Source organism: Rhinoderma darwinii, chromosome 6, assembly GCF_050947455.1.
Source record: "Rhinoderma darwinii isolate aRhiDar2 chromosome 6, aRhiDar2.hap1, whole genome shotgun sequence".
NCBI classification, from domain to species: Eukaryota; Metazoa; Chordata; class Amphibia; order Anura; family Rhinodermatidae; genus Rhinoderma; species Rhinoderma darwinii.
This window is the reverse complement of record NC_134692.1, coordinates 69,254,248-69,276,949: the sequence shown is the minus strand read 5'-3', so window position 1 is coordinate 69,276,949 and position 22,702 is coordinate 69,254,248. Positions and strand designations below refer to the sequence as shown.

At 36.8% G+C, this 22,702-nt stretch overlaps 1 protein-coding gene across 1 annotated transcript in view; it reads left to right on the top strand.

The window, feature by feature from the left end:
* The window catches only part of COL5A2 (collagen type V alpha 2 chain), a 137,228-nt gene extending 114,828 nt beyond the window's left edge, over positions 1 to 22,400 (top strand). Inside the window, exons 26-54 of the mRNA XM_075829918.1 lie at positions 1,391 to 1,444; positions 1,931 to 2,029; positions 2,121 to 2,174; positions 2,266 to 2,319; positions 2,411 to 2,464; positions 3,228 to 3,281; positions 3,532 to 3,576; positions 3,669 to 3,767; positions 4,067 to 4,174; positions 4,266 to 4,319; positions 5,804 to 5,857; positions 6,428 to 6,481; positions 6,784 to 6,837; positions 8,715 to 8,822; positions 10,748 to 10,801; positions 10,896 to 10,949; positions 11,157 to 11,318; positions 11,648 to 11,755; positions 12,480 to 12,587; positions 13,031 to 13,084; positions 13,282 to 13,389; positions 13,898 to 13,951; positions 14,029 to 14,136; positions 15,838 to 15,891; positions 16,002 to 16,109; positions 16,202 to 16,490; positions 17,276 to 17,466; positions 19,955 to 20,194; positions 21,052 to 22,400. Coding sequence (XP_075686033.1) covers positions 1,391 to 1,444; positions 1,931 to 2,029; positions 2,121 to 2,174; positions 2,266 to 2,319; positions 2,411 to 2,464; positions 3,228 to 3,281; positions 3,532 to 3,576; positions 3,669 to 3,767; positions 4,067 to 4,174; positions 4,266 to 4,319; positions 5,804 to 5,857; positions 6,428 to 6,481; positions 6,784 to 6,837; positions 8,715 to 8,822; positions 10,748 to 10,801; positions 10,896 to 10,949; positions 11,157 to 11,318; positions 11,648 to 11,755; positions 12,480 to 12,587; positions 13,031 to 13,084; positions 13,282 to 13,389; positions 13,898 to 13,951; positions 14,029 to 14,136; positions 15,838 to 15,891; positions 16,002 to 16,109; positions 16,202 to 16,490; positions 17,276 to 17,466; positions 19,955 to 20,194; positions 21,052 to 21,198 — 2,784 coding nt within the window. The 3' untranslated portion in view covers positions 21,199 to 22,400. The remainder of the gene's footprint in view (positions 1 to 1,390; positions 1,445 to 1,930; positions 2,030 to 2,120; positions 2,175 to 2,265; positions 2,320 to 2,410; positions 2,465 to 3,227; positions 3,282 to 3,531; positions 3,577 to 3,668; positions 3,768 to 4,066; positions 4,175 to 4,265; positions 4,320 to 5,803; positions 5,858 to 6,427; positions 6,482 to 6,783; positions 6,838 to 8,714; positions 8,823 to 10,747; positions 10,802 to 10,895; positions 10,950 to 11,156; positions 11,319 to 11,647; positions 11,756 to 12,479; positions 12,588 to 13,030; positions 13,085 to 13,281; positions 13,390 to 13,897; positions 13,952 to 14,028; positions 14,137 to 15,837; positions 15,892 to 16,001; positions 16,110 to 16,201; positions 16,491 to 17,275; positions 17,467 to 19,954; positions 20,195 to 21,051) is intronic.
* Positions 22,401 to 22,702: the final 302 nt, after the last annotated feature.

The window sequence follows — 22,702 nt, the reverse complement described above, 5'->3', positions numbered from 1 at the left end:
GGTACATGGGTTGGTCTGGCTATAAGGCCTAGTATGCAGCAAAATGGCTGCTCATTACTTGCTGTTCGTAGACTGACTTCTACACGCACGCACCCACCACACGAACGGATAACACACAGTGGGGAGACTCCTATCTGCAACCCACAGCTAGCATTTCAGTACCTTTTCCCCAGGCCCAATGATAAGCATTGTCATCTCCCAACACTGAAAACTGTTTGGTGGGATCACCACCATTTTATGTTTTATACGCAAGTGATGATGCGGCATAGCCATGCTGCACGTCATCACTCTGTCTGCACAGCCAAAACAACAGAATGCAAGCACAGTCTCAATACTAAGTGTGCCCCATTGTCTCTTATTCTACCTGACTCAAGCAAAGATTGCCCCAAAATCTATAAAATCCTCCCCAGCTGGATCCTCTCCACACTATGTCGCAGCTACACATCTACTGGGTCCTAAATCCTGGGCATATCTAGATCAGCTAGACCCAGAGCAGCAATACAATACGCCAGATGGCCACATAATTGCTATCACCAGTGGCCGGGTTGACCACTCTCCCTCTGGATACTCCATCTAGGGGAAAAAAACAACAGACAACAGCAGAAAATAGCACATTCTCAAAGGCACAGTGCAATATTTACAGTGCCACGGAGCACACAAAATACAATGTCATGCAAAGTAACATTTTCTTGAACTAGGGAATTTATTACCCCACAGTTTACAACCCCATAAGCTTCACTAAACCCTACGATCCCAATTATATCATGGAACACTTTACAAATGCAAAATACTATACGATGCACAATCCTGCAGGTTTACACTTTGGGTATGTTCACACGGAGTGTTTTCAGGTGTATTTTGGGGCATTTACGCCTTGAAAAACGGCCAAAAAACGGGGCTTATACCTTGTTTTCCAAAAATGGCACGTAAAAAGACGCCCGCGAAAAAGAAGTGCATGTCACTTCTTGGCACGTTTTTGGAGCCGTTTTTCATTGACGAGTGTGATTAAAAAACGCCTGAAAATCAGGAGCTGATTTCCCTTGAAAAGAACTCCGTATTTGCAGACGTTTTTGGTTAAGCGTGTGAACATACCCTTTCCTTTACATTTTCTGGAACGAGATTACATGCAGTGCTGCAACCCGATTAACAGCGTGGTGTATACAATTGTATTTTTATTTTATGCTCTGATCTATCAAGATTTTGAGCATAGCACATATTACCTCAGAACATCACATCATATTTTCCATTGATTGTTGTAGGTTCTAGTGATATGCTTTATAATGAAAAACATGTATTATTTCAGAAGGTCTGTTTATGTCCTGTATATCTCCGGTGGGGGGTATGGTCTGCAGAATGAGCACATTACTAATGTATCTTACATCTGTTCCAGGGTCTGACTGGAAATCTTGGAGTCTCCGGTCCAGAAGGCAAGCCAGGACCTCTGGTAAAGTGTATATTATATGCCTTTCAATTTTAGATTATATTTTGATCTATATAATTATTATAAATGAAATTTACAATGAACCTTTGTTAAGATTTCAAAATGATTTTACGATTATTATTACAATTTCATTGGCTCAATTGCTGCAAGGTACAGCAAGTAAACAGGAGGAATTTATATTATATGGTATATACTGTATATGCAATGTATATTTCCATATCTGCATAGAGTGTATACCCTTTGGGCTATAGTGTGAAACATTTTTTAAAAGAGACACATTATTGTAAGGACTTAAATTCTCACCAAATTGTATTTTCTTTCTGAATCATTCAATATTTTCAGTAAACTCAATATTTATTCAGTTCAGTTTAGTGATACGTTTATGCAATTTTTATACTTTTTTATGCTTTTTTTTTTTAACGTTTTGTATAATGTGTTCCAATTTAGCAAAAGGATAACTTTTTAAGCCCATATTATTGTGTCTTGCAGGGGGCTTCTGGAGAAGATGGTCGCACTGGTCCACCTGGTCCGATCGGCATTCGTGGTGAAACTGGCACTATGGGGCCTGCTGGTCCAAAAGGCAACAGTGTATGGGCAATAACGGTTTATCAAAATACCAAATCATCATTATTCTTCTATTTTCAAAGTAATTTATAATTTAAAAATCTCTCTTACACAGGGAGACCCTGGAAAGCCTGGGGAGCAAGGCAGTGCAGGTGTAAATGGGCAAAGAGTAAGTTACTGTCTCCTTTGTTACATGATTTATTCATCTTTAGTGACCAAATGCATCTTTATAAATTAACATTTTTGTTTATCCGAATCAGGGAGCTCCAGGAAAAGATGGTGAAGTTGGTCCTTCTGGTCCTTCTGGCCCACCAGTAAGAAAAAACAAAAAATATATCTATATATACTCAGATTTACACATAGAAATATATTTCAAATTGTTTAGAAACTCTTTTCATTATTTAGGGACTTGCTGGTGAAAGAGGTGAACAAGGACCTCCTGGCCCTACTGGATTTCAGGTATTTTTCATATCTCATCTTTAGTTTATGATTGTTACAGAATATGCAGTAACTTCATCTGTATGTATTATATGTCTCTGAAGTTTAATTCACATAAATTTATCAGCAGACTATGGCCCCATGCAGACGACCGTGCCCGTAATCATATTCCGTGATTATGGGCATGGCCGGCCACCGACGGCCGCAGAAAGCCACGCTCATTTGCGGACCGTGCTCCCAAGTATGGGAGCACGGTCCGTAAAAAGCAAAACATTGGACATGTCCTATCTTTTGCGGAACCTTGGCATGGACACCTTCCCGTAAATATACGGAAAGTGTCCATGGGCAATAGAAGTAAATGGGTCCTTTTCTGTGGATAAGAGATAATTTATGATTAGTGTAAAACCCCTTTAGATAATAGAATAGGCTGTTAGTGAGCAACGCTCTGTGAACTATCAGTCAAAGGGAATTCTAATTGGACTAAGTATTGGACCTAAACCTTGGCTCAGCCATTCTGCTAAACTCATATTTTATTATAATGTGTTATAGAGCTTTGAATTGTAAGTAAGTAGCAAAAGTGTTCTATTGCCAATGTTTGTCATAATACAATGTATAACTGTTTAGCTATGGCTTCAAGTGATTTGTCATTAAGAGTATTATGAACTTAAAACAACATTGTAAGGCTCAGCATTTTCAAAAATTTTCTATGCAAAGGCCTAGGAAAAATGAATAGCATGATAACTAAAATATAGGTATACAATAAGGTGTTCTCTATACTTTACAGGGTTTACCAGGACCACCTGGTCCTCCTGGAGAAACAGGGAAACCAGGAGATGAAGTAAGTTATTTCTTGTGCATATTATATAATTGCATAATGAACCGATATGTGAAAAAGTGCAATTTTAAAACAAAAAATACAAAATTGGATTAATTCTCAAGTACATGGTGATAAGGATGTCATTGTAAGTTATATCAGTAATATTAATGCAAAATCTTTAACATAAGGGAGAACTTTGGTGAAATATTGGCGATTTTCAGTAATGTCAAAAATAGGAGAAATACTTAATATGATTTTAAATCCTACATAGGGAGTACCTGGAGATTCTGGAGCTGCAGGCCCACTTGGTCCAAGGGTAAGCATTACATTTATATATAAGTACATGGTATAGCAGTTATGGGCAATCCTTTTCGTTGGGGGAAATACAAATGTATTTTCTTCTTTTAGGGAGAACGTGGTAATCCTGGTGAAAGAGGAGAACCTGGGGCTTCAGGACTATCTGGTGAAAAGGGTATGGCTGGAGGTCATGGTCCTGATGGATTAAAGGTGAATTCGCTTATTTAACTGGATGCAAAAGAAATAAGGAACTAGTTCAGTAATGATGTCTTTTTGCGTTTTTTACTTCAGTAATGATGATTCAATATCTAAAGTTAAAATATAAGACTGTATGCAAAAAGTTTGTATGCTCACACATATTTCATTGACTACGGTTTTATTTGACGCTACCGATTAAAAATCAATTTTGAGCGATTTTGTTGCATGCATTTCATATTTGTCTAGTTCATATTTTCTATCTGTTCTTACACATTTTCTTAGCTGTTTTTAATATGTGATTATGACCCTAGGGAAGTCCTGGTCCAACTGGCACCCCTGGTGATGCAGGACCTCCTGGTCTCCAAGGTATGCCTGGAGAAAGAGGCATTGCTGGAACACCTGGTCCAAAAGGTGACAGAGTAAGTGTCCTTGTTTTTACTTCTCTAATGTAAAGTAAATGTAATGTGAATACAATGCAACATAATTTTCCCTTTTTTTCTTTTATTTCAGGGAGGTATAGGTGAAAAAGGTTCTGAAGGAACCCCTGGTAATGATGGTGCAAGAGTAAGTACAAGTGCTTTGACTTCCATCCATTGGATTGACAATCTTCCCACTGTCCCTACCTGCAAGCTATTCATGATAAGGTGTAGAAAGTACGTGTGGCATAGTAAAATATAATCAAGCAAGTGATAGGTCAGTCATTCGAGCAGGACCCAATCTGCTGTAAAATAATTGTATTAACCACTTCACTTTAATCATCAGACACTTCTTAACATTTTTTGTCACATTTTGCTTAATGACAATATTTTCTTTTTATATTCTATCTTGGTGATTTCTGTATCTCTTTAGTCAAATATTGGGCTATATTTTTTTGTACGTTTTTATTAGTTGAGTTGTTAGCGGCAAAGCAAATAAACAATTTTCTCAAATTGTTACCCCTCCTAATGTAAATGAATCAATGTGTCCCTGCAATCTAGTCTTAATGGTGGTTCCCCACTATCTAACTTTTATTTTGATCTATAACATTTGTAGGTTATGCTATGGGCTAGAGCTTTGGATAGAGTTGGCAGACGTGGCAGAATTTTTCCACTGCAAATGTTGGTGCAGATTCGGGGCAATTACACAATGAATCTGCACCAACATTTGCATATTTGACAGGTAATTCAGACGTTGCAGATATCACAGCGGATTTGCCACAGATTTCACTTTTTGCATTGCAAAGTCTGAAATCCGCAGTGAAATTCCGCTTCTTTTCCGCAACAGACAGTGCATGCTGCGGAGGGAAAATTCTGCACCGCAGCCTAATTTCTACACAGTTATTTTCCACAACGTCTGAACTAAGTTTCCTAAAAATGTATAGAAACAAATGTAAAAAACGGCCGCTGGAGAATTCCACTGCGGACTGTCCGCAGCGCAATTCAACAGCAATTCCGCCATGTCTGAACGTGGCCTTATTGTGTTGTTCTCTGGCAGCTGGTTCTCCTCTCCTGTGGCTGCAAAACTGTTTGTGCAAAAGTCTTTGCAGAATTCAATGCAGACCCTTGGGACAGTCTATTAGTGGTTAGATAACGGTTAAATGTGGAGAAATTGTTTTTCAGAAACAAATTTATTATTGATTTATACAAAGCCACTGTTTAGGGATCTATGGTGAAACAAATACTGAACACCCAAGCACGATTATCCTATTTTCTTTCTTTAAGAGATGTTGTAAATAAATATAAATATCATATATTATAGTTTAGTGAGTAAATATTTATAACATATATATCAGTTTAGCAAGTGTTTACATGCAATGATTTTTCTATTTACGGTCTCTATATGTACTTTTACACAGACAGTACTTGCCTATATTACATAAATACAAATCATTGAAAAAAGAGCGAAATAGTTATTCTGTTAGTGCACCAAGCCACATTAAAGCTGCTCCTAGCCTGAGCGGGAACTCCATCTCCCCTCACTTTTTTAGACTCCAAATTAGTGTTCTCACAAATACAATGTCTGCAATTTCCTGCATATTTTATTTCACACATTAAATATTTTTCTTATAGGGTCTTCCAGGACCTCTTGGTCCAGCTGGTGCAGCAGGTCCAGCTGGTGAAAAGGTAAATATATGATTTAAAGGGTTTTCCCATGAAGGACATTTGTGACATATACACAGGATATGGCATAAATGTCAGATAGATGCGGGTCCCACCTGTGGGACCCGCACCTGTCCATAGACGGGGTCCCCTAAATCCCATTCTAGATTTTTGTGCTCACGATGCCTTCCGGCCACTTACTGATTACAGGGTCGGCAATTATGGAAACAGCGTAACACGCTGGGCTATGCTGTTTCTGTAACTCCCATAGTAGTGAATAGTAGTTACGGAAACAGCGCAGCTCATCGAGTTACGCTGTTTCCGTAACTCCTGAATATGTCCCGACCATGTAATCAGGAAGTGGCCGGGAGGCAGTGTGAGCACAAAAAGCTAGAACGAGGATTAGGGGGGCCCCCATTATAGAGATATGTGCGGGTCCCAGAGGTGGGACCTGCATCTATCTGACATTTATGACATATCCTGTTGATACGTCACAAATGTCTTTCATGGGAAAACCTCTTTAATATTGTCAAACTATCAGTTTCAACAGCAGATATGATACACTTAATATATTTTTTTTAATTATTATTCTAGGGAGAACCAGGACCAAGAGGTGTAATGGGACCAGTTGGATCACGTGGAACTCCTGTGAGTGATATATTTCTAATACTTTTATTTAATTACAATATGATCATAATAATAAGTTAACATCAATACAGTAAAATTACTTAAAATCAGGCATTATTGTGGCCCGATGTGTACTAACTGACAAACACCTATAGAAAAGTAGATAAAATTGTTTTATAGTAGTCTTTTTTTTTAATTCTGTCAACAATGATCTTAACCTTCTTTGACAATTCAAATGTAAACAGAACATAGATAAAGGACAAATATCCATAGTATTAGTCTATGTATCACTAATGAACATATTTGTTTTGTTTTTGTTTAAGGGTTCTCGAGGTGAAAATGGTCCTACAGGTCCTGTTGGCTTTGCTGGACCCCCGGTATGTACTCTTTGTTATCAAAGCTAATATTTTTATGTTGAAATGCGTCACCTGTTTCTTTGATGCTTCCGTTCCAAACTTGTTACTTTGACAATTATCTTGTACTAAAAAAAATCACTATATTTTACCATCAACATTTAAAATAATTTAATTCTATTCTACAGCATGGCACAAATGTAATGCAATGTTATTTTTTACCCCTTGGCACCATCCGACGTACATCTACGGTGCTGGGGCTATGTAGTTAGCACCAAGAACCATAAATGTATGACGCAGGGATGGTGCGGGCCCAGGAGATGTTTCCCCACCACCCACAGTCAGTGTCAGCTGTACATTACAACTGAGGGTTTGCAGCAAGGACCCGAGATTAGAGATTACTTTTGTCCCGGCCGTTTAAACTCTTCAGATGTCATGGTTAATATCGACCACTACATCTAAGTGTTTAGACAGAGGGAGAGGGATCCCTCTGTCATCCAACAGGCAGGCTGCCAATGGGTTTCCATGGCAGTCGTGGACTGAAGAAGGTCCCCAGGTCAGTTATCTGTGCATGCCTCTCAGTTTTACCATGTGTAATACGCTGCACTACATAAGTAATGCAGTGTATTAATGAAGCGATCATGTGATTGCATGGTCATGACCACTAGAGGAACTAAAATAAAATGTAAAAAAATAAAAATAATCCAAAGTAAAAAAAGATCAAAATCCCTATATTTCCCCTTACAAGATGATTTAGTATGGGCAAAAAACTATTAAAAAAAAGTACTCATAACTGGTATCGCCGCAACCAGAACGACCTGTACTATAAAACTAATGTGTTATTAACACCACACGGAGGTAGCTGGAACACGCAAAACAAAATAACAAAGCTGGAATAACGTGTTTTTTTATCATCTCCCTCCCAAAAAAATAAATAAAAGTTAATCAATTAGTCCTATGTACCCCAAAATGGTACAGCTTTCAGAATGATAGTAAAATATAAAATACATATAAATTTGGTATCGCTGTAATTGTAATGACGTGCAGAATAAAGTTAACACGTCATTTATACTACACAATGAATGCCTTTAAAAGAAAACCCAAAAAACAATGTATAAACGTTTTAGAATACATTATATGTATCCCAATCTGGTGCCATTAAAATAAACAACTCATCTAGAGAAAAAACAAGTTCTTATACAGTTACGTCGATAGAAAAATTAAAGTCATGGCTCTCAGAGCACAGTGATGAAAAAACGAAAACAAATTCTTTGTTCTCAAGGTCCCATATAGCTAGAGGTTAAAAGGGTTTGCCCATCAGGGACATTTATGGCGTATCCACAGGATACGCCATTAATGTCAGATAGATGTGGGTCCCACCTCTTGGACCCGCACCTTTTTCTAGAACGGGTCTCCCTAAACCCCGTTCACTTCTATTGGAGATACTGAAGCAGCAAAGCTCAGTGAGCTACGCTGTTTTCATAACTCCTGGCCATGTAATTAGGAATTGGCTGGAGACATCGGGAGCCGAGAATGGTAGAACTGGGTTTAGTGGGCCGCATTCTAGAGATAGGTGCGGATCCCAAAAAAAAATGAGAAAAAATATATAAAAATGTTACAGGATATTATAGAATCAATGAGAAGATTTGCTAATTTCTATAATGCTCATTATTTTTACCAGCTATAGCTCTATTATCACTTAGATAGCCTTAGCTTAATTTACATCAATGAATGAAGTACGGCTGTACGTAAAAGTTAATCACTGTTTTTTTCCACTGTGGAAATTAATTATTTTGAATTGCATTTAATGAAATCCCATCTCACAACAAAAACAATCTCATGATACATGCCATGCTTCAGTAATGCAAACTTTTTTTTTGGGTGCTTTTTTTTTTTTTCAGGGACCTGATGGACAACCTGGTGTGAAAGGCGAGCCCGGAGAGCCTGGTCAAAAGGGTGATGCAGGATCTCCTGGTCCACAAGGTCTTTCTGGATCTCCTGGTCCTCATGTGAGTATTAGATTCTATAAACATAAGTACCACAAAGCATTGGCCATTTTTACATACAGTTATGTGTTACATGCAGTGAATAGATACTGATTTGAAAATCAACATTCCCACACCAATCCAGTGTATTTTAGTCTCTTTTGTAAACTTTTAATTTATAACTTTAAATTGATAATTATTTGTACCTTGACTGTGTCTTGGATTCTTATGTGTACATTAATAAGCAATAGTCAAAGTGAAGCTTGGTTTAATATTTAGGGCTAGGTCTATTGGCACACTGCAGTAAATAATAGCTGAGCACAACATTAGTATACCATATGTCATCTCAGCATGCACTGCTTGTTGTTCCTGAGTACAGATGGGTTATAACAGCAGATGTCATATCATGTTCCAGTATTTGAAAAAACAAGGGAATTGCATGAGCGTGAAAACTGGACCATATGTTGACTGGAAAAAAAAATCCTCTACATATCCACCAGTAATTGGGAGCCATGAAAGTCGTTAGCTCTGTCCCTTATATGGAATCTAATAGACAGTAGGGGGCTACTTTTAGGTTGCAGTGGGTCCCCCTACCCACTGGGTCCTTATGTGGCTGCATGGTATTTCCACCCCTGTCTATATTGCAGGCATAAAGGAATTACTTTTGTAGATAAAAGGTAGCTTATATTCTTTTAAATATATATTTTTAGTTGAATAGGATATATATGGATATTGCACTAGTATTAGTACAACATGCATCAGTTTGAGTTAGATTCAAAATCCACCCTAACAAAAAACTAGGCAAATTATATTGGGTGACTATCAATGCTGTTTGAAGAGCAAGTTAGGCCAGAAAAATGTCTCCCCTTCCCCTTTTATATTTTTTAAACCCCCCTACCGTACAGTATAACTAGAAGAAAGAAAAATATTGCCCTTCTAAAGTGCAAGAGCTTGGAAGCTCTCCCTTTAAAACCATTGTCAGAAAATGTCTATATGAATATAGCGAAAGATCATTGACTTTGGAGTAAGAAGTATGTCTACTTTCCTAATGGAGCTATATGTATTAGGCCTAATTCACATCTGTGGCTTTCCATTGTTCTGCTCTGTCAGAGGAGCAGAACAATAGAAATACTAGAAGCGCTGGTTCTGTTGCATGGCAGACACTACCGGTGGCCGATGGAACTATTGACTTTAATGGGTTCCTGCCGGGGTCTCCGTAGTTTTACTGGAAACAAGAGCACAGCATGCTACGCTATTGTTTCAGGTATTCTCAGTCAGATCCTAACAGAGTCTCCAACACAGATGTGAACGTGGTCTTAATCGCAGACCAAACTGATTACATCAAAGGACATCCCGATATACTATGTACTGTAGCAGGTTGGCTTTCTATACTGATGTGGTCATTCTTACCTTTGCTTGAATCTAGTTAAGGACTTCAATTTCTCATGAAACAAATTCAATACAATATCACGACATGATAGCAAAACCCTTGACAGTTTGCAATTCATATAACAACTAGTGAGTGACCACACATAGACACATATAGCCGGGACATCTCGGGACACAGTATCACAAAATCATGTTTTTTTCAAAGCTGGTCATCTCATACCATACATCACAGGATCTGTTGAGATATGAGGAAAGGTAAAGAAGGACACATCTAAAGAGTCACATTTTGGGCATTTACTTAAGCAATGTGCATGCGCTTCCTAGGATAGCATATATTCTGTATGACATGGATACACGAGTATGTGATTGTATATAGTTACTCATGCTTCTGTCCAGAATATTGAAACAAATACCCCGTAACATGTTATTTTATATATATATATATATATATATATATATATATATATATATATATTTATTTATTTATATGTATATATCAACAAAAAACACGCATTTAGTAGTACATTAAAATATAACTATTGCCTAAACTTTTGTTTTAGGGACCTCATGGCGTGCCTGGTCTGAAAGGCGGTAGAGGAACACAAGGGCCACCTGTAAGTAATATACATGCTGTACCTACCTGCATATACATTTTATATTTAAATCTGTTTTTATGCTTGAATATTTAATACATTATTACTTTTTAAGGGAGCAACAGGATTCCCTGGATCTGCTGGAAGAGTTGGACCTCCTGGTTCATCTGTGAGTAAAGCCTCAATATATCTAAAACATAGATTGTCTATATTTATGAAATAAGATCATGAGTATGTATTCTAACACTTTTGTAACATTTGTATTGTAGTATTGCTTGTTGTGCAATGGTATATGTCATCTGATAAAGCTTTATGAATTGTATTCTTCTGCACCTCTGTGAGATATATATTTATTTACCCTTATATTTTTTTTTAGGGAGCTGTTGGTCCTCCTGGTCCTATTGGTGAACCAGGAAAGGAAGGTCCACCAGGTCTACGTGGTGAGCCTGGTGCACACGGTAGAATTGGAGACAGAGGTCCTGCTGGGCCCTCTGGCAGTCCTGGTGATAAAGGAGATTCTGGAGATGATGGACAGCCGGTATTAAAATTATTAATTAAAACCTTTATCATTATAATTGGTGCCACTTTGTTAACATACTGTCAGGAAGTAATACAAATTATCCTCAAGTTTGACATAATAGATGCTATATTCATATCTTTCCCTTATGCCTGTGACATTTAATTATCTATTCTTTTAATGATTATCTAGTTTACATAATAGTTTACCAATTCTTCTTCGTTATTTGAATATATAGTAGATATATACTATATAGTAGATATTAGAAAAATATGTATCAAAATATTTATTTTAATTTTATTGTAAAAAATTAATATTCATGGTTAACACTATGCGTTCATTTTGTTCAGGGTCCTGATGGCCCACCTGGTCCATCTGGAACAACTGGTCAGAGGGGTATAGTTGGCATGCCAGGTCAAAGGGGAGAAAGAGGCATGCCTGGACTTCCAGGCCCAGCTGTGAGTATTATGACAATGTTTTACATGGTTTATATTACTGTACTGTATGTCTCTATAGGAGTTTGGCAAAAATTTCAGTACAAGAAACCTCAAGTCATTATTTATATAAAGTCTGCAAGGAGAAGACCACAATCTAGTGCAATTGTACACAAAAAGCAATATTGAAGCTTTACATTTTATAGTTATATTCCATTTCAACACATTATGGATAAATAGTTCAGAAGGATACACGGCCTGAAATATTTGGGTTTTACTCAGCATTTGTTTCTCAAGTTATTGACCTTTGGCAGATTACCACATTTTGATTTCATACTTATCCATTCTAGATATATTAAAATAAGTAACACTGTGTAGTAGAATAGAGGAGTAATAAAACTTCTCCGACAGATTAAAATGTCAAATGGGATGTTTGCCAAAAAGAGTTATAACTTTTTGTAACTGTGCCCATCCCAAGGAGGAGATTGGTACAGATGTGATTACACTGCATAGTAAAGTAAGGCAAAAATCCAGTAAATATGAAATCATGGCTATCTAGAAAAATAATTTAGAGATCATGTACTACATAATCCAACGTGAAAATATTTGGTACGGCTTGATCCTCTTGCCAAAGGATAAGCAAATCCTTTAATATATAAATCAACACATATTGAGTATATTTATTGTTTATTTAACATGTTGCATGCATTTTACAAATATTTTAAGATATTATGTTTACCTTTTTTAGGGATCTCCAGGAAAACTGGGTCCTACTGGTTCCACTGGAGAAAAAGGACCATCTGGTCCTATTGGTCTTCCAGGCGCTAATGGTCCTGTTGGTGAACCAGGTGCAGAGGTAAATGCAGCCCTTCCTTTTGTAGCAAAGTCAATCAATAAAAGTACTGATTCAGGTTTTTAGCTGCCATACATGCCTTTGCATATTGTATTGGAAATATTCCCCCCCTGAAAAGTAAAAATATCACCTTAAAGTCTTGTTAACAGACTCTTCCTGCAAGTCCATAATCTATAAGTGTAGGTTCATCTGTGCTTAAGCTACACTATTATTGAAGGAAATTGCAAATTTGCAAATTCCCTTTCCTTTTTATATTTATGTGGAAGCATTCTGTGTAGGTACAGCATACACTCATAGTACTAGGATCTGAGTAACAGATCAATATTAGACTTATAATTCTAGCTGTGATTACTTATGAGATATCTGATGAAAATGTTAAAAACAATAATATTTAGCTGTGAGTCTATTTGTGTGATTATTAATATGCTAATGTGAACCTCTTCTAGGGTACTCATGGAAATGATGGCGCACCCGGACGTGATGGAGCCCTGGGAAAGCGTGTATGTGTACTTGATTTTTACATGTATATACAGTTTTTCTAGATTTGCAGTAGTTGGGAATATTATGTAATTCAAGTTTCATTCTGACTTGCCTTTTTTTGGCACATCCGATCGTTTGATGGTATTAGTTTGACTTCATAGTATAAGCAACGTAACATAATTTTAGATTGAAATTGTAATTGAATTTACAATTTTAGGGAGATCGTGGTGATCCAGGGCCTGAGGGTCTTGCTGGAATTCAAGGTGCTCCAGGAACATCTGGACCAGTTGGTGCACCAGGAGAAGCTGGGCCAAGAGGTGAATCAGTAAGTCACTGTATACATTGTTTATTCTTATTGTTTTAAATATGTAGTCTTGAAAAAAACTGAAGTGGGGGGAGGAAAGGAGAGGGGGTGAGAGAGGGGGGGGGGAAGAACAGGTTATGCTCTAAGGTGATATTGTATATCCAGTTTGTATAAATAGATTAAAAAGATAGAAACTCATCAGCATGAGTGAGTATAGCTGGTAAAAATGTTTACTCACCCTATACAGTCGTGCAAAGTTCATCGGCACAACTCAACTTTTAAACTTCGTAGTATACAGTATGCTGGTCCTTGGAGTAAACACCGGCGGCAGCCGCTTTTGTATGTACCACGTGATTAATACACGTACATATAGGAGCGCTTCGAGAATGAGCAATTTTCTTCTATACAATCCATTGGATATTGTTTTAAATAGTAATGGTTAAACATAGACTAAGTTATTATTATTGCTATTGTATCAATGTGTGCTTCCCTAGCCTGAGCCTTTTTTGTTCTTTACTTTTTTCTCTAGGGTTCTCGTGGACCAATGGGTCCATCAGGAAGAGCTGGAAAACGTGGCTTGCCGGTATGTTGCTATATAAGCTAAATTTATAGCATAAAGTCTAAATTAAGCAAGAGTTAATTTTTCTTGTCTCTTTAAAGGGACCGCAAGGACCTCAAGGTGATAAAGGAGACAATGGTGAACGTGGTGAAAGAGGACAAAAGGGACACAGAGGTTTCACTGGTTTGCAAGGTCTTCCAGGACCTCCCGTAAGTATGATTTAAAAATGACAGATAAATGATACATAATATAGTCCTAAATATGTTCATTTTGAATTAAATGATATTAATTATTGCTTTATTTCAGGAGGTAATATAACTTGGAAAATGTAATTGTAGTAAACAACTTTGTACAAATAGAAATTAATATAACTGCACGCTCAACTTGTATATACCGCATCTTTACATATTGGTTAGAAAAGTGGCTAATCATATTATTGAGCACATGAATTACATAGTTACATATAGCAGATTAGACAAAGACCCATGTCCACTAAGTTCAACCTATTTATTTGAATATCTCTTTAAGGGGATTTTTTCAGTCCCTAAAAATGTATGGCCTATCCTCATGATAGGCCATCAATAGCTGATCGGTTGAAGTGAATGGGAGAAGGCTGTAATCGGGTAATACTGTGAACCGCCTCTACTGCTGTGTCGGTGATTCACAATACGAGCAGTGACCAAAATGAAGGTGCCTTCAAAACATCTGATCAGTGGGGGTCCCAGCAGTTGGCCCTCGACCAATCAGCTATTGATGGCCTATCCTGAGGATAACTTTTTAGGGACTGGAAAATAGCTTTAATTATGACATGTATCCAAATCTGGTACTTCAGCTCAGCTATGGCCGAGCTGCAGTTCAAAGCACAGCCTCATGTACATGTATGACACTGTTTTGGGTACTGCAGTAAAGTTCTTCTAATGGGGATTTCCAGTCATGGAACACCTGCTTTAATTAAATATTGCTTGCATATCTATTAATGGTATCTTCTTTTAATTTGGATTATCAAATAAATGGACTCTCTGAAATAATTCTAATGCCTAATATTAATTAATCAGGTTAAACAAAAGTTAGAATATCAGAAAACTCCAAGGAATTGTGTTAAAAAACTTTTCAACTGAAGAAACTTGAAAGCATGTCGATTGAGGAGGATTTAAAGGCTATGTAAACCTTTAAGCAAATTATTTTTGAAAAATAATCAATGAATTAGAGGATTTAAAACACATTTTAACTGTTTTTTTTATTAAAAATATGGAAAATGTTTTACTTTTTGAGATACAGCTTCTATGTGATGCAAGACCCACTGTCACCGAAGCAGTCAGTCCCGCTGATCTGACAGATTCGAGTTTGAGAGCAAAGATACAGCTTCTATGTATCCAAAATACATAGAAGCTGTATCTCAAAAAGTAAAAATAAATAAATATAAAAACCAATTAAAAATTGTTTTAAACCCTTTAAAGCCATTGAAAAGCCATCGAAAAAGTCACGTTAAATTTTCTTGCCGCAGTGTATTTAATGTGTTAGAAGTCAATATAAAGATGGCTACATCTTGAGAATGGGTGTCCCCAAACCTGTGGATATGTCATAAATGTTAAAGATAGGAATACCCCTTTAAACCACTATATAATTTAGGACTCCTTCATACTACAGGGACCTGACAATTCCATAAAACTTTAATTCAGTGCAAATCGGGTAATTCTAATGTTCTACTGCCCAATTTTTTTTCAAGATATACAGCTAATGCAATCATAAAAAAACAGCAAACAAGCACTAAACAGAAAATTCCCGTGACTGGCAACCCGAGACCTCAGCAAACGGGCAGGCATTTTTTGTAATAAATTGCACATTTTGCTGTGTTATATATTTAGTATGTTATATATGTTGTTTCTTATGTGTCTGTTTTACTGTTGTAGGGTCCTATTGGTGAGCAAGGAACGCCTGGACTTCCCGGACCTTTTGGTCCCAGGGTAAGACATGTTTTTTTTCCAACATTTTGATTATTTTTATTCCTTTAATTAAAGGAACTGGATAATTCCGAATTATTCCAACACTATGCCTTTTTTTTTTATATGTGTAGGGCCCCCCTGGTCCAGTTGGACCTCCTGGTAAGGAGGGTAGTCAAGGATCTTCTGGACCAATTGGACCTCCTGGTGTTCGAGGAACTGTTGGAGAAGCTGGCCCTGAGGTAGTAATCGCAATAATTGCATAAATATTAATGCATATGGCAAGTGTATGCAAACCTAAATCAATGCATGACAACAATTACTTTATGTTTAGGGTCCAAATGGTGAGCCTGGACTGCCTGGTCCTCCTGGACCTCCAGGCCTTCTCACAGCTGCCCTAGATGATTTTATAGGTGGTTATGATGATACTATGCCAGATCCACTTCCAGAATTTACTGAAGATGAAGCTGCTGGTGATGCTAAAAAGAATGATCCGGGTGTTCAAGCAACTTTGAAATCACTTAGCAGCCAAATTGAAACAATGCGTAGTCCTGATGGCTCCAAGAAAAATCCAGCACGTACATGTGATGACTTAAAACTTTGTCATCCCACTAAGAAAAGCGGTAGGTATCTTAATAATACTAAAAAGCTACTGATTGGTTATCTTTTCAATGCAGAAATGTATGGACTTTTTTTTTCAAATGGAGAAGCAGTTGAAAGGCCCCCTACCCTATTCTACTTCCTATCTAAATTAAATTATGCCTGAAACTTTACATGATCTTTAATATGTTCAACCAATAAACAGGAACACAACCTGCACTAATAATTGCAGGTTCCATATTATGTTTGCGTTGTAAACTCGTCTTTGTCTATTGTACTAACTGACCCCTTTGCACTGAATGTGCCAAACACACATTATTTGTTTATTGCAAATATATCTTATTATTGTTTTTTTTTTCAGCTCAAAGCTGATGTTATATTTTATAATTATATAAAGAATTGGTAATAGCAAGGTAGTAGGCACCAAATTGTTATTCAGTTATTATATTTTACCATGATAGATTTTTTTGTATATCAAAATAACCCTCCAGGTACAGATGTAGCCATCTTTATCTTGACTCTTAACACATTAAATGCACAGTGTCAAGAAACTTTAACTTGACTTTTTCAATGACTTTCCAATGGCTTTTGTTGAGTGATGTCACGCTGCCTCAGGTTATGAGGTCAAGATAAATTTGGCTACATCTGTACACATAATGCAGTGGGTTTATGCAATTTTCCATGTTAACTACAGATAACACATTATGATACAAAAAAAAAAACACAATGCAGAAAAAACATGATTGGAAAGAGTGTCTGTTCCATCTATATTATGCTGATACCTTTAACTATTTGTGTGTGTTTACAGGGGACTATTGGATAGATCCCAATCAAGGATGTTCAGAAGATGCCATCAAGGTTTACTGTAATATGGAAACTGGAGAGACCTGCATGTCTGCAAATCCTTCCAAGATACCTATTAAGACTTGGTGGAGTGGTAGAAGCGGAGATAATTTCAAACCAATATGGTATGGTGTGGATATGAACAGAGGATCTCAGGTAAATAACTGAATGATGTCATGAGAAATAATTTTATTATTAGTTGATGTAGGTGTATAATTGCTTTTACCATTAAAAAAATATAAACTGGAAAAGAGTCCTACCAGAAAGTAGTTAAAGGCTATGTACACTGTTGAAAATGGTTTTTTTTGTTGTTGTTTTTTATAAATATGTGTATCAGTGTGTTTGGTGCAACTTTGTAATTACATTTGATTAAAAATGATTTTACATTTTTGTGATACAGCTGCTTTGTATCCTGTATACAGAGCAGCTGTCTCTTGCGCTGAGACCTGAATCCGTCAGGTCAGCGGAACTGACAGGTTCAGTGACAGCGGGTCCAATCGAGCTGTTATCGATCACATCTAAGTTCATAACTTAGATGTGATCAATAACAGGTGGATCTCTTACGCCGGATCCGCTGTCACTGAACCCGTCAATGCCACTGACCTGACGGATTCAGGTCCTGACGCAAGATACAGCTGCTCTGTATATAGGATACAAAGCAGCTGTATCTCAAAAAGCAAATATAATTTTTCATAAAAAGTAACTACAAAGTTGCACCAATCACACTGATGCACAATTTTATATATAATTTTTTTTTCAAAGGTGTACATAGCCATTAAGTGTACTTTAAAATGTAAAATGTTTTTCAATAACATCTGTGCTGATGATTGCTTAAAGTTACAGGCCAAAGGGCTTGGTCTCCAGGATTCTATCCCATGTTTTACTCCATACAAATCCAATGCGTGGAGTACTGATTTCCATTGCGGCACAAATAAAAGGATTATAAAGTACAAGCAACCAAACTATTTGTGAGAAAAGGTAGGCCTTATTAAGGACGTCCTGGAGTTTAAAGAGGATTTGTCACCAGATTTTAAAATACAAACTGCATACATTATTAAATAGATCTCTTAGACCTGATGAGACTAATGTACTAGCTTTGAAAATCCATGCCAGAATGACTGTATAATCCTTTCTCAAAGTTTCCTGCCTAATATTAAAATTAGCATTTTATGAGACCAAGTATATGCATGTGACCAAGTATATGCATGATGTAATCTCAATCTCCCCCCACCTAGATCTGACAAGCTCCTATCAGCGTCCCTCCTCCCCAGCACCATGCTGAAATCTCACATATGCTCAGTACAAGCGGCAGTTTCCCTGGAGAGCCTGTCTTCCAGCAGCAGTTTTAGTGTGGAATTACAGCTTCTAACTTGCTCTGTTGCTTTCTTTCACTGCAAAGCAAGGAAAACCAGAGCTTTTACTGAGTATGTGTGATATTTCAGTATTGTGCGGGGGAGGAGGGACACTGATAGGAGCTTGTCAATTGTAGGTGGGCAGAGATTGAGATTACATCATGCATATACTTGGTTTTTATCAAATTGATCATTATAATATCAGGTGGGAAAACTTGGAGAAAGGATTATACAGCCATTCTTTCATGGATTTTCAAATTAAGTACACACGCTTCATCAGGTCTAAGAAATCTATTTAATAATGCATGCAGTTTATATTGTAAAATCTGGTGACATATTCTCTTTAATGACTCTTTAGGGGCCCCTTTCACTTGGCTATATTCTGGTCAGAATTTGCAAGCCAAAACCAGTAGCGGAACCTACACAGAAAAAGTATAAAGTAAAGATTTGCACGTCTTTCATGTTTTGAAGGCACTCTAGGTTTTTTGTCTTACAAATGCTAAATTAAAAATCTGACGAAAATACTGTTGTGTGAAAGTGGCTTAAGGCTTACTTTTACCTGGCAGAAAGAACACTCCTATACTTCTCATTCCAATTAGGGTATCTCTCACCAGACCTGCTGTAGACCCTCTAATTCCCACCTTAGACATTTATGACATATCCATAGGATATACCATAGATCTGTGCCGGTCTCAGAGCTGGGAACTACATCTGTCAGACATTTATGGCATAACCCATGTATATGCCATAAATGTCTATGATGGGAATACCCCTTTATGTGTAACTAATTGTGTCCTCAAAAAGCTCATGTATAATGCTAATAAAGGTGTTTCATCCTTATTTATTAATCCCTTTGTGATCGGTGGTGGCCTAACTGCTGGGACTCCCACGATCCTCAAAATAAGAGAGCCAGAGAGCTGTGTCTCCCTTACAGTTTTTCCATGCACAGCTGCTGTGTTGCAGTTCCAAGAAACAGTAGGTGTATGGGAGCACTACTGAAAAGGGTAATAGCCAGGATTGGCGGGGTCACAGAAGTAGGACGTCTTCCAATCACAATGTTATGGCATATCCTAATGATGTGCCATGACATTACAAGATAGGAATTCCCCTTTTATCTATAGTTGTATGAACATTTGTGGGAAAGTTACCTGTAAGCTAGTATTCATTTTACACTTGTATTGCCTTTTTTATATTGTGTGCTTAAACAAATTGTGATTGTTAACATTCGCAATCATATATCGTAATTAGTGTACTACTTTGTTTTTCATCTACTTTATTTTATTTTTTTGTAGTTTGTCTATGGGGAAAGTGATTCACCAAATACAGCTGTTACTCAAATGACCTTTTTGCGTCTTCTGTCAAAAGAGGCTTCGCAAAATATTACCTATTATTGTAAAAATGCAGTGGGATACTTAGATGAAAAAAATCAAAATCTAAAGAAAGCTGTTATACTCAAAGGCGCTAATGATCTCGATATCAGAGCAGAAGGAAACAGCCGCTTCAGATACACTGTTTTGGAGGACACTTGTTCAGTAAGTAAATTCATGCAAGATTCTAATCCTAACTCACAAGGAAATGTATAGAATAATGCAAAGAATCAGGGCGTCAATAAAAGCTTAATGCTTCCTGCACATATCAGAGCCATGCTCATCGACGATGTACGGTGTTGTGGGCACGTCATGGGCTACCATATGATGCTCCATATGGTATTATAGTATGGAGATATTCTGCCTCAAAAATGAATGCTACTAGGGGAGAATATCTCCCTAATGCAGCATCTAATGAAACATTTTTTTTCTGTTGAAATCATATGGAAAAACATTGTTATGCCTTCTTTTGAAATCCGAGGTATATGGAGGTATAGTAGGGCCCCAAAGAAATCTATGGACATAATATTATGGCTCCATATAACTTGGACGTTGTACAGAGCCGTAATACACTCATGTGCTTGAGGCCTTATGTTGAGGCCTTATAAAATCCCTATTTATGTCATGCAGTGTGAGTCGAGCCAGGAGTACTCCTAATGATGTGCTCGTGCTCAGGAGTCCTTAATATTCATGAGCTTCAGCTCCCCCGGTCCTCTCCCTGCTGACTGACAGCTTTCTTCCTATGCCCAGTATGGAGAGAAAGCTGTCAATCTGCGGTACGAGGTCGGGGGAGCCGCAGCTCATGGATACTCTCAGCTCCCCCTGCAGGGGATATACAGGGATTCTCTAAACTATTAAATATTACAGAATAAGTGACACACCGCTGGAATCAGGGTCTCTGTCACTTCTTTATGCAGCCCTTAGATATGGCGGCATAAACCTGTTGAATAATTCCCTTTAAGTTTTTTTACTTTTCTTTACTTTTTGTGAGTTAAAAAAATTATTTCTGTTTCTCTTTCCAGAAGCGCAGTGGGAATATCGGCAAAACTGTGTTTGAGTACAGGACCCAGAATGTGAAACGTTTACCCATTATTGATATTGCTCCTGTGGACGTTGGAGGTGCAGACCAAGAGTTTGGAGTTGACATTGGGCCAGTTTGCTTTTTGTAAATCCCACCAAAAAACAACCTAGGAATTAAACTGACTGAAGTTATCCTGAGACTCTTGAAAACTATAGCTGGCTGTGCCCCAGCACTGTACATACAGTTGTCCATTATTTTCCATTTTTTATTAGCTATTTGGCCTTCCTTCAAAATATTTATTTCGGTTTTTAAGCCATCTTAAGAGCAGAAAAATAATAAATGGATCAATATTTTTATAGTGGTCACTATATTTGCTCGCCATGGATTAAATTGGCCAAAATAAGAAATGTAGAAGCAAAATAATCATGATTTTCCTAGGTATGCCAAGTGTCTTAAAGGTTTAAAACAATATTTGACTTTTTTTTAACCAGTCTGATGGACTTCTGTTATACAAAATTTTGGGATTAATTCATCAAGCTTTATATATTTTTCATGGTTACTTTTACATTGTGACATTATCTAATTTTACAAAGATGTTTAAATTCTTAAATTAGATCATTCATGTGGATTGGTTTATCAAAATTGGGCTTCGTTTACATCTTAAGGCTTCTTGTTCATATATACTGTACAAATTAAATACAGATTGCTTGGTGTAGAAAAGTTTGACATTGAGTTCAGATTTCTAAATAGCTAATAAAATTCCCCAATAGTAATGTTGGTGAAAACGCTACAATATAATCTGTAGTTACAAAGCTTGATGGATTTCCCATTTTGGTTTTATTTTCAGTTGATTGTTATTTTGCAGTTCATTTTTTTTTATTTTTTTTGTAGAATTTGTATATGTTCTTTGTTGTACTACTACAAAGAGCAAAAAAAAAAGCCAAATATTTATTTACAAGATATAAAGAAAATATATGGTTTGTTATTTTTAAGTCTTCATCATGTGAGCAGTGTGTAGCAAACTGCATTACTCACAACAATGATCAGTTTTTGTTAAGCATTGAGGGGATTACATTGTAAGTAGAAAACAGTAATGTACAGTATGCGAGCAAAATTTCCATTATTTTTGCCTCAAATAGTCAGGTGGAAAAGGATTCAAAATTTCTTAGCATGAGCTACCTCATCTCTAGATTCTGGGATGCATACACAATACTTGTATTTCTTGTTAGATATTAAAAGGTGCTATGCTTTTGTTCTTGAAAATATGGGGAGAGTCAGTATACATGTTTGATGGTGCTAAATTCCTTTTGTAAAATCCTGAATAAATAAAAATTGACAGCTGCCCATAAATATTATTTTATAAGTGGGCTTAGTGCACTTTTTGATGCTTGCCAAACCAAACGGAAATATATATACATATATATATATATATATATATATATATATATATATATATATATATATATATATATGAGCATATATATATTTATATATATATATATATATCTCTTTGACTATTAGTTATTTTGCAGCTTAAGAGAATAGAAGGAATTGCATTAAAATGCATAGTTTTTTTTAACTACAATCCTCCCCTTCGTCCTGGTGTGCTCTCGATTCCAGCGTTGTAAATTATTTTTTTTTCGTTCCACCAT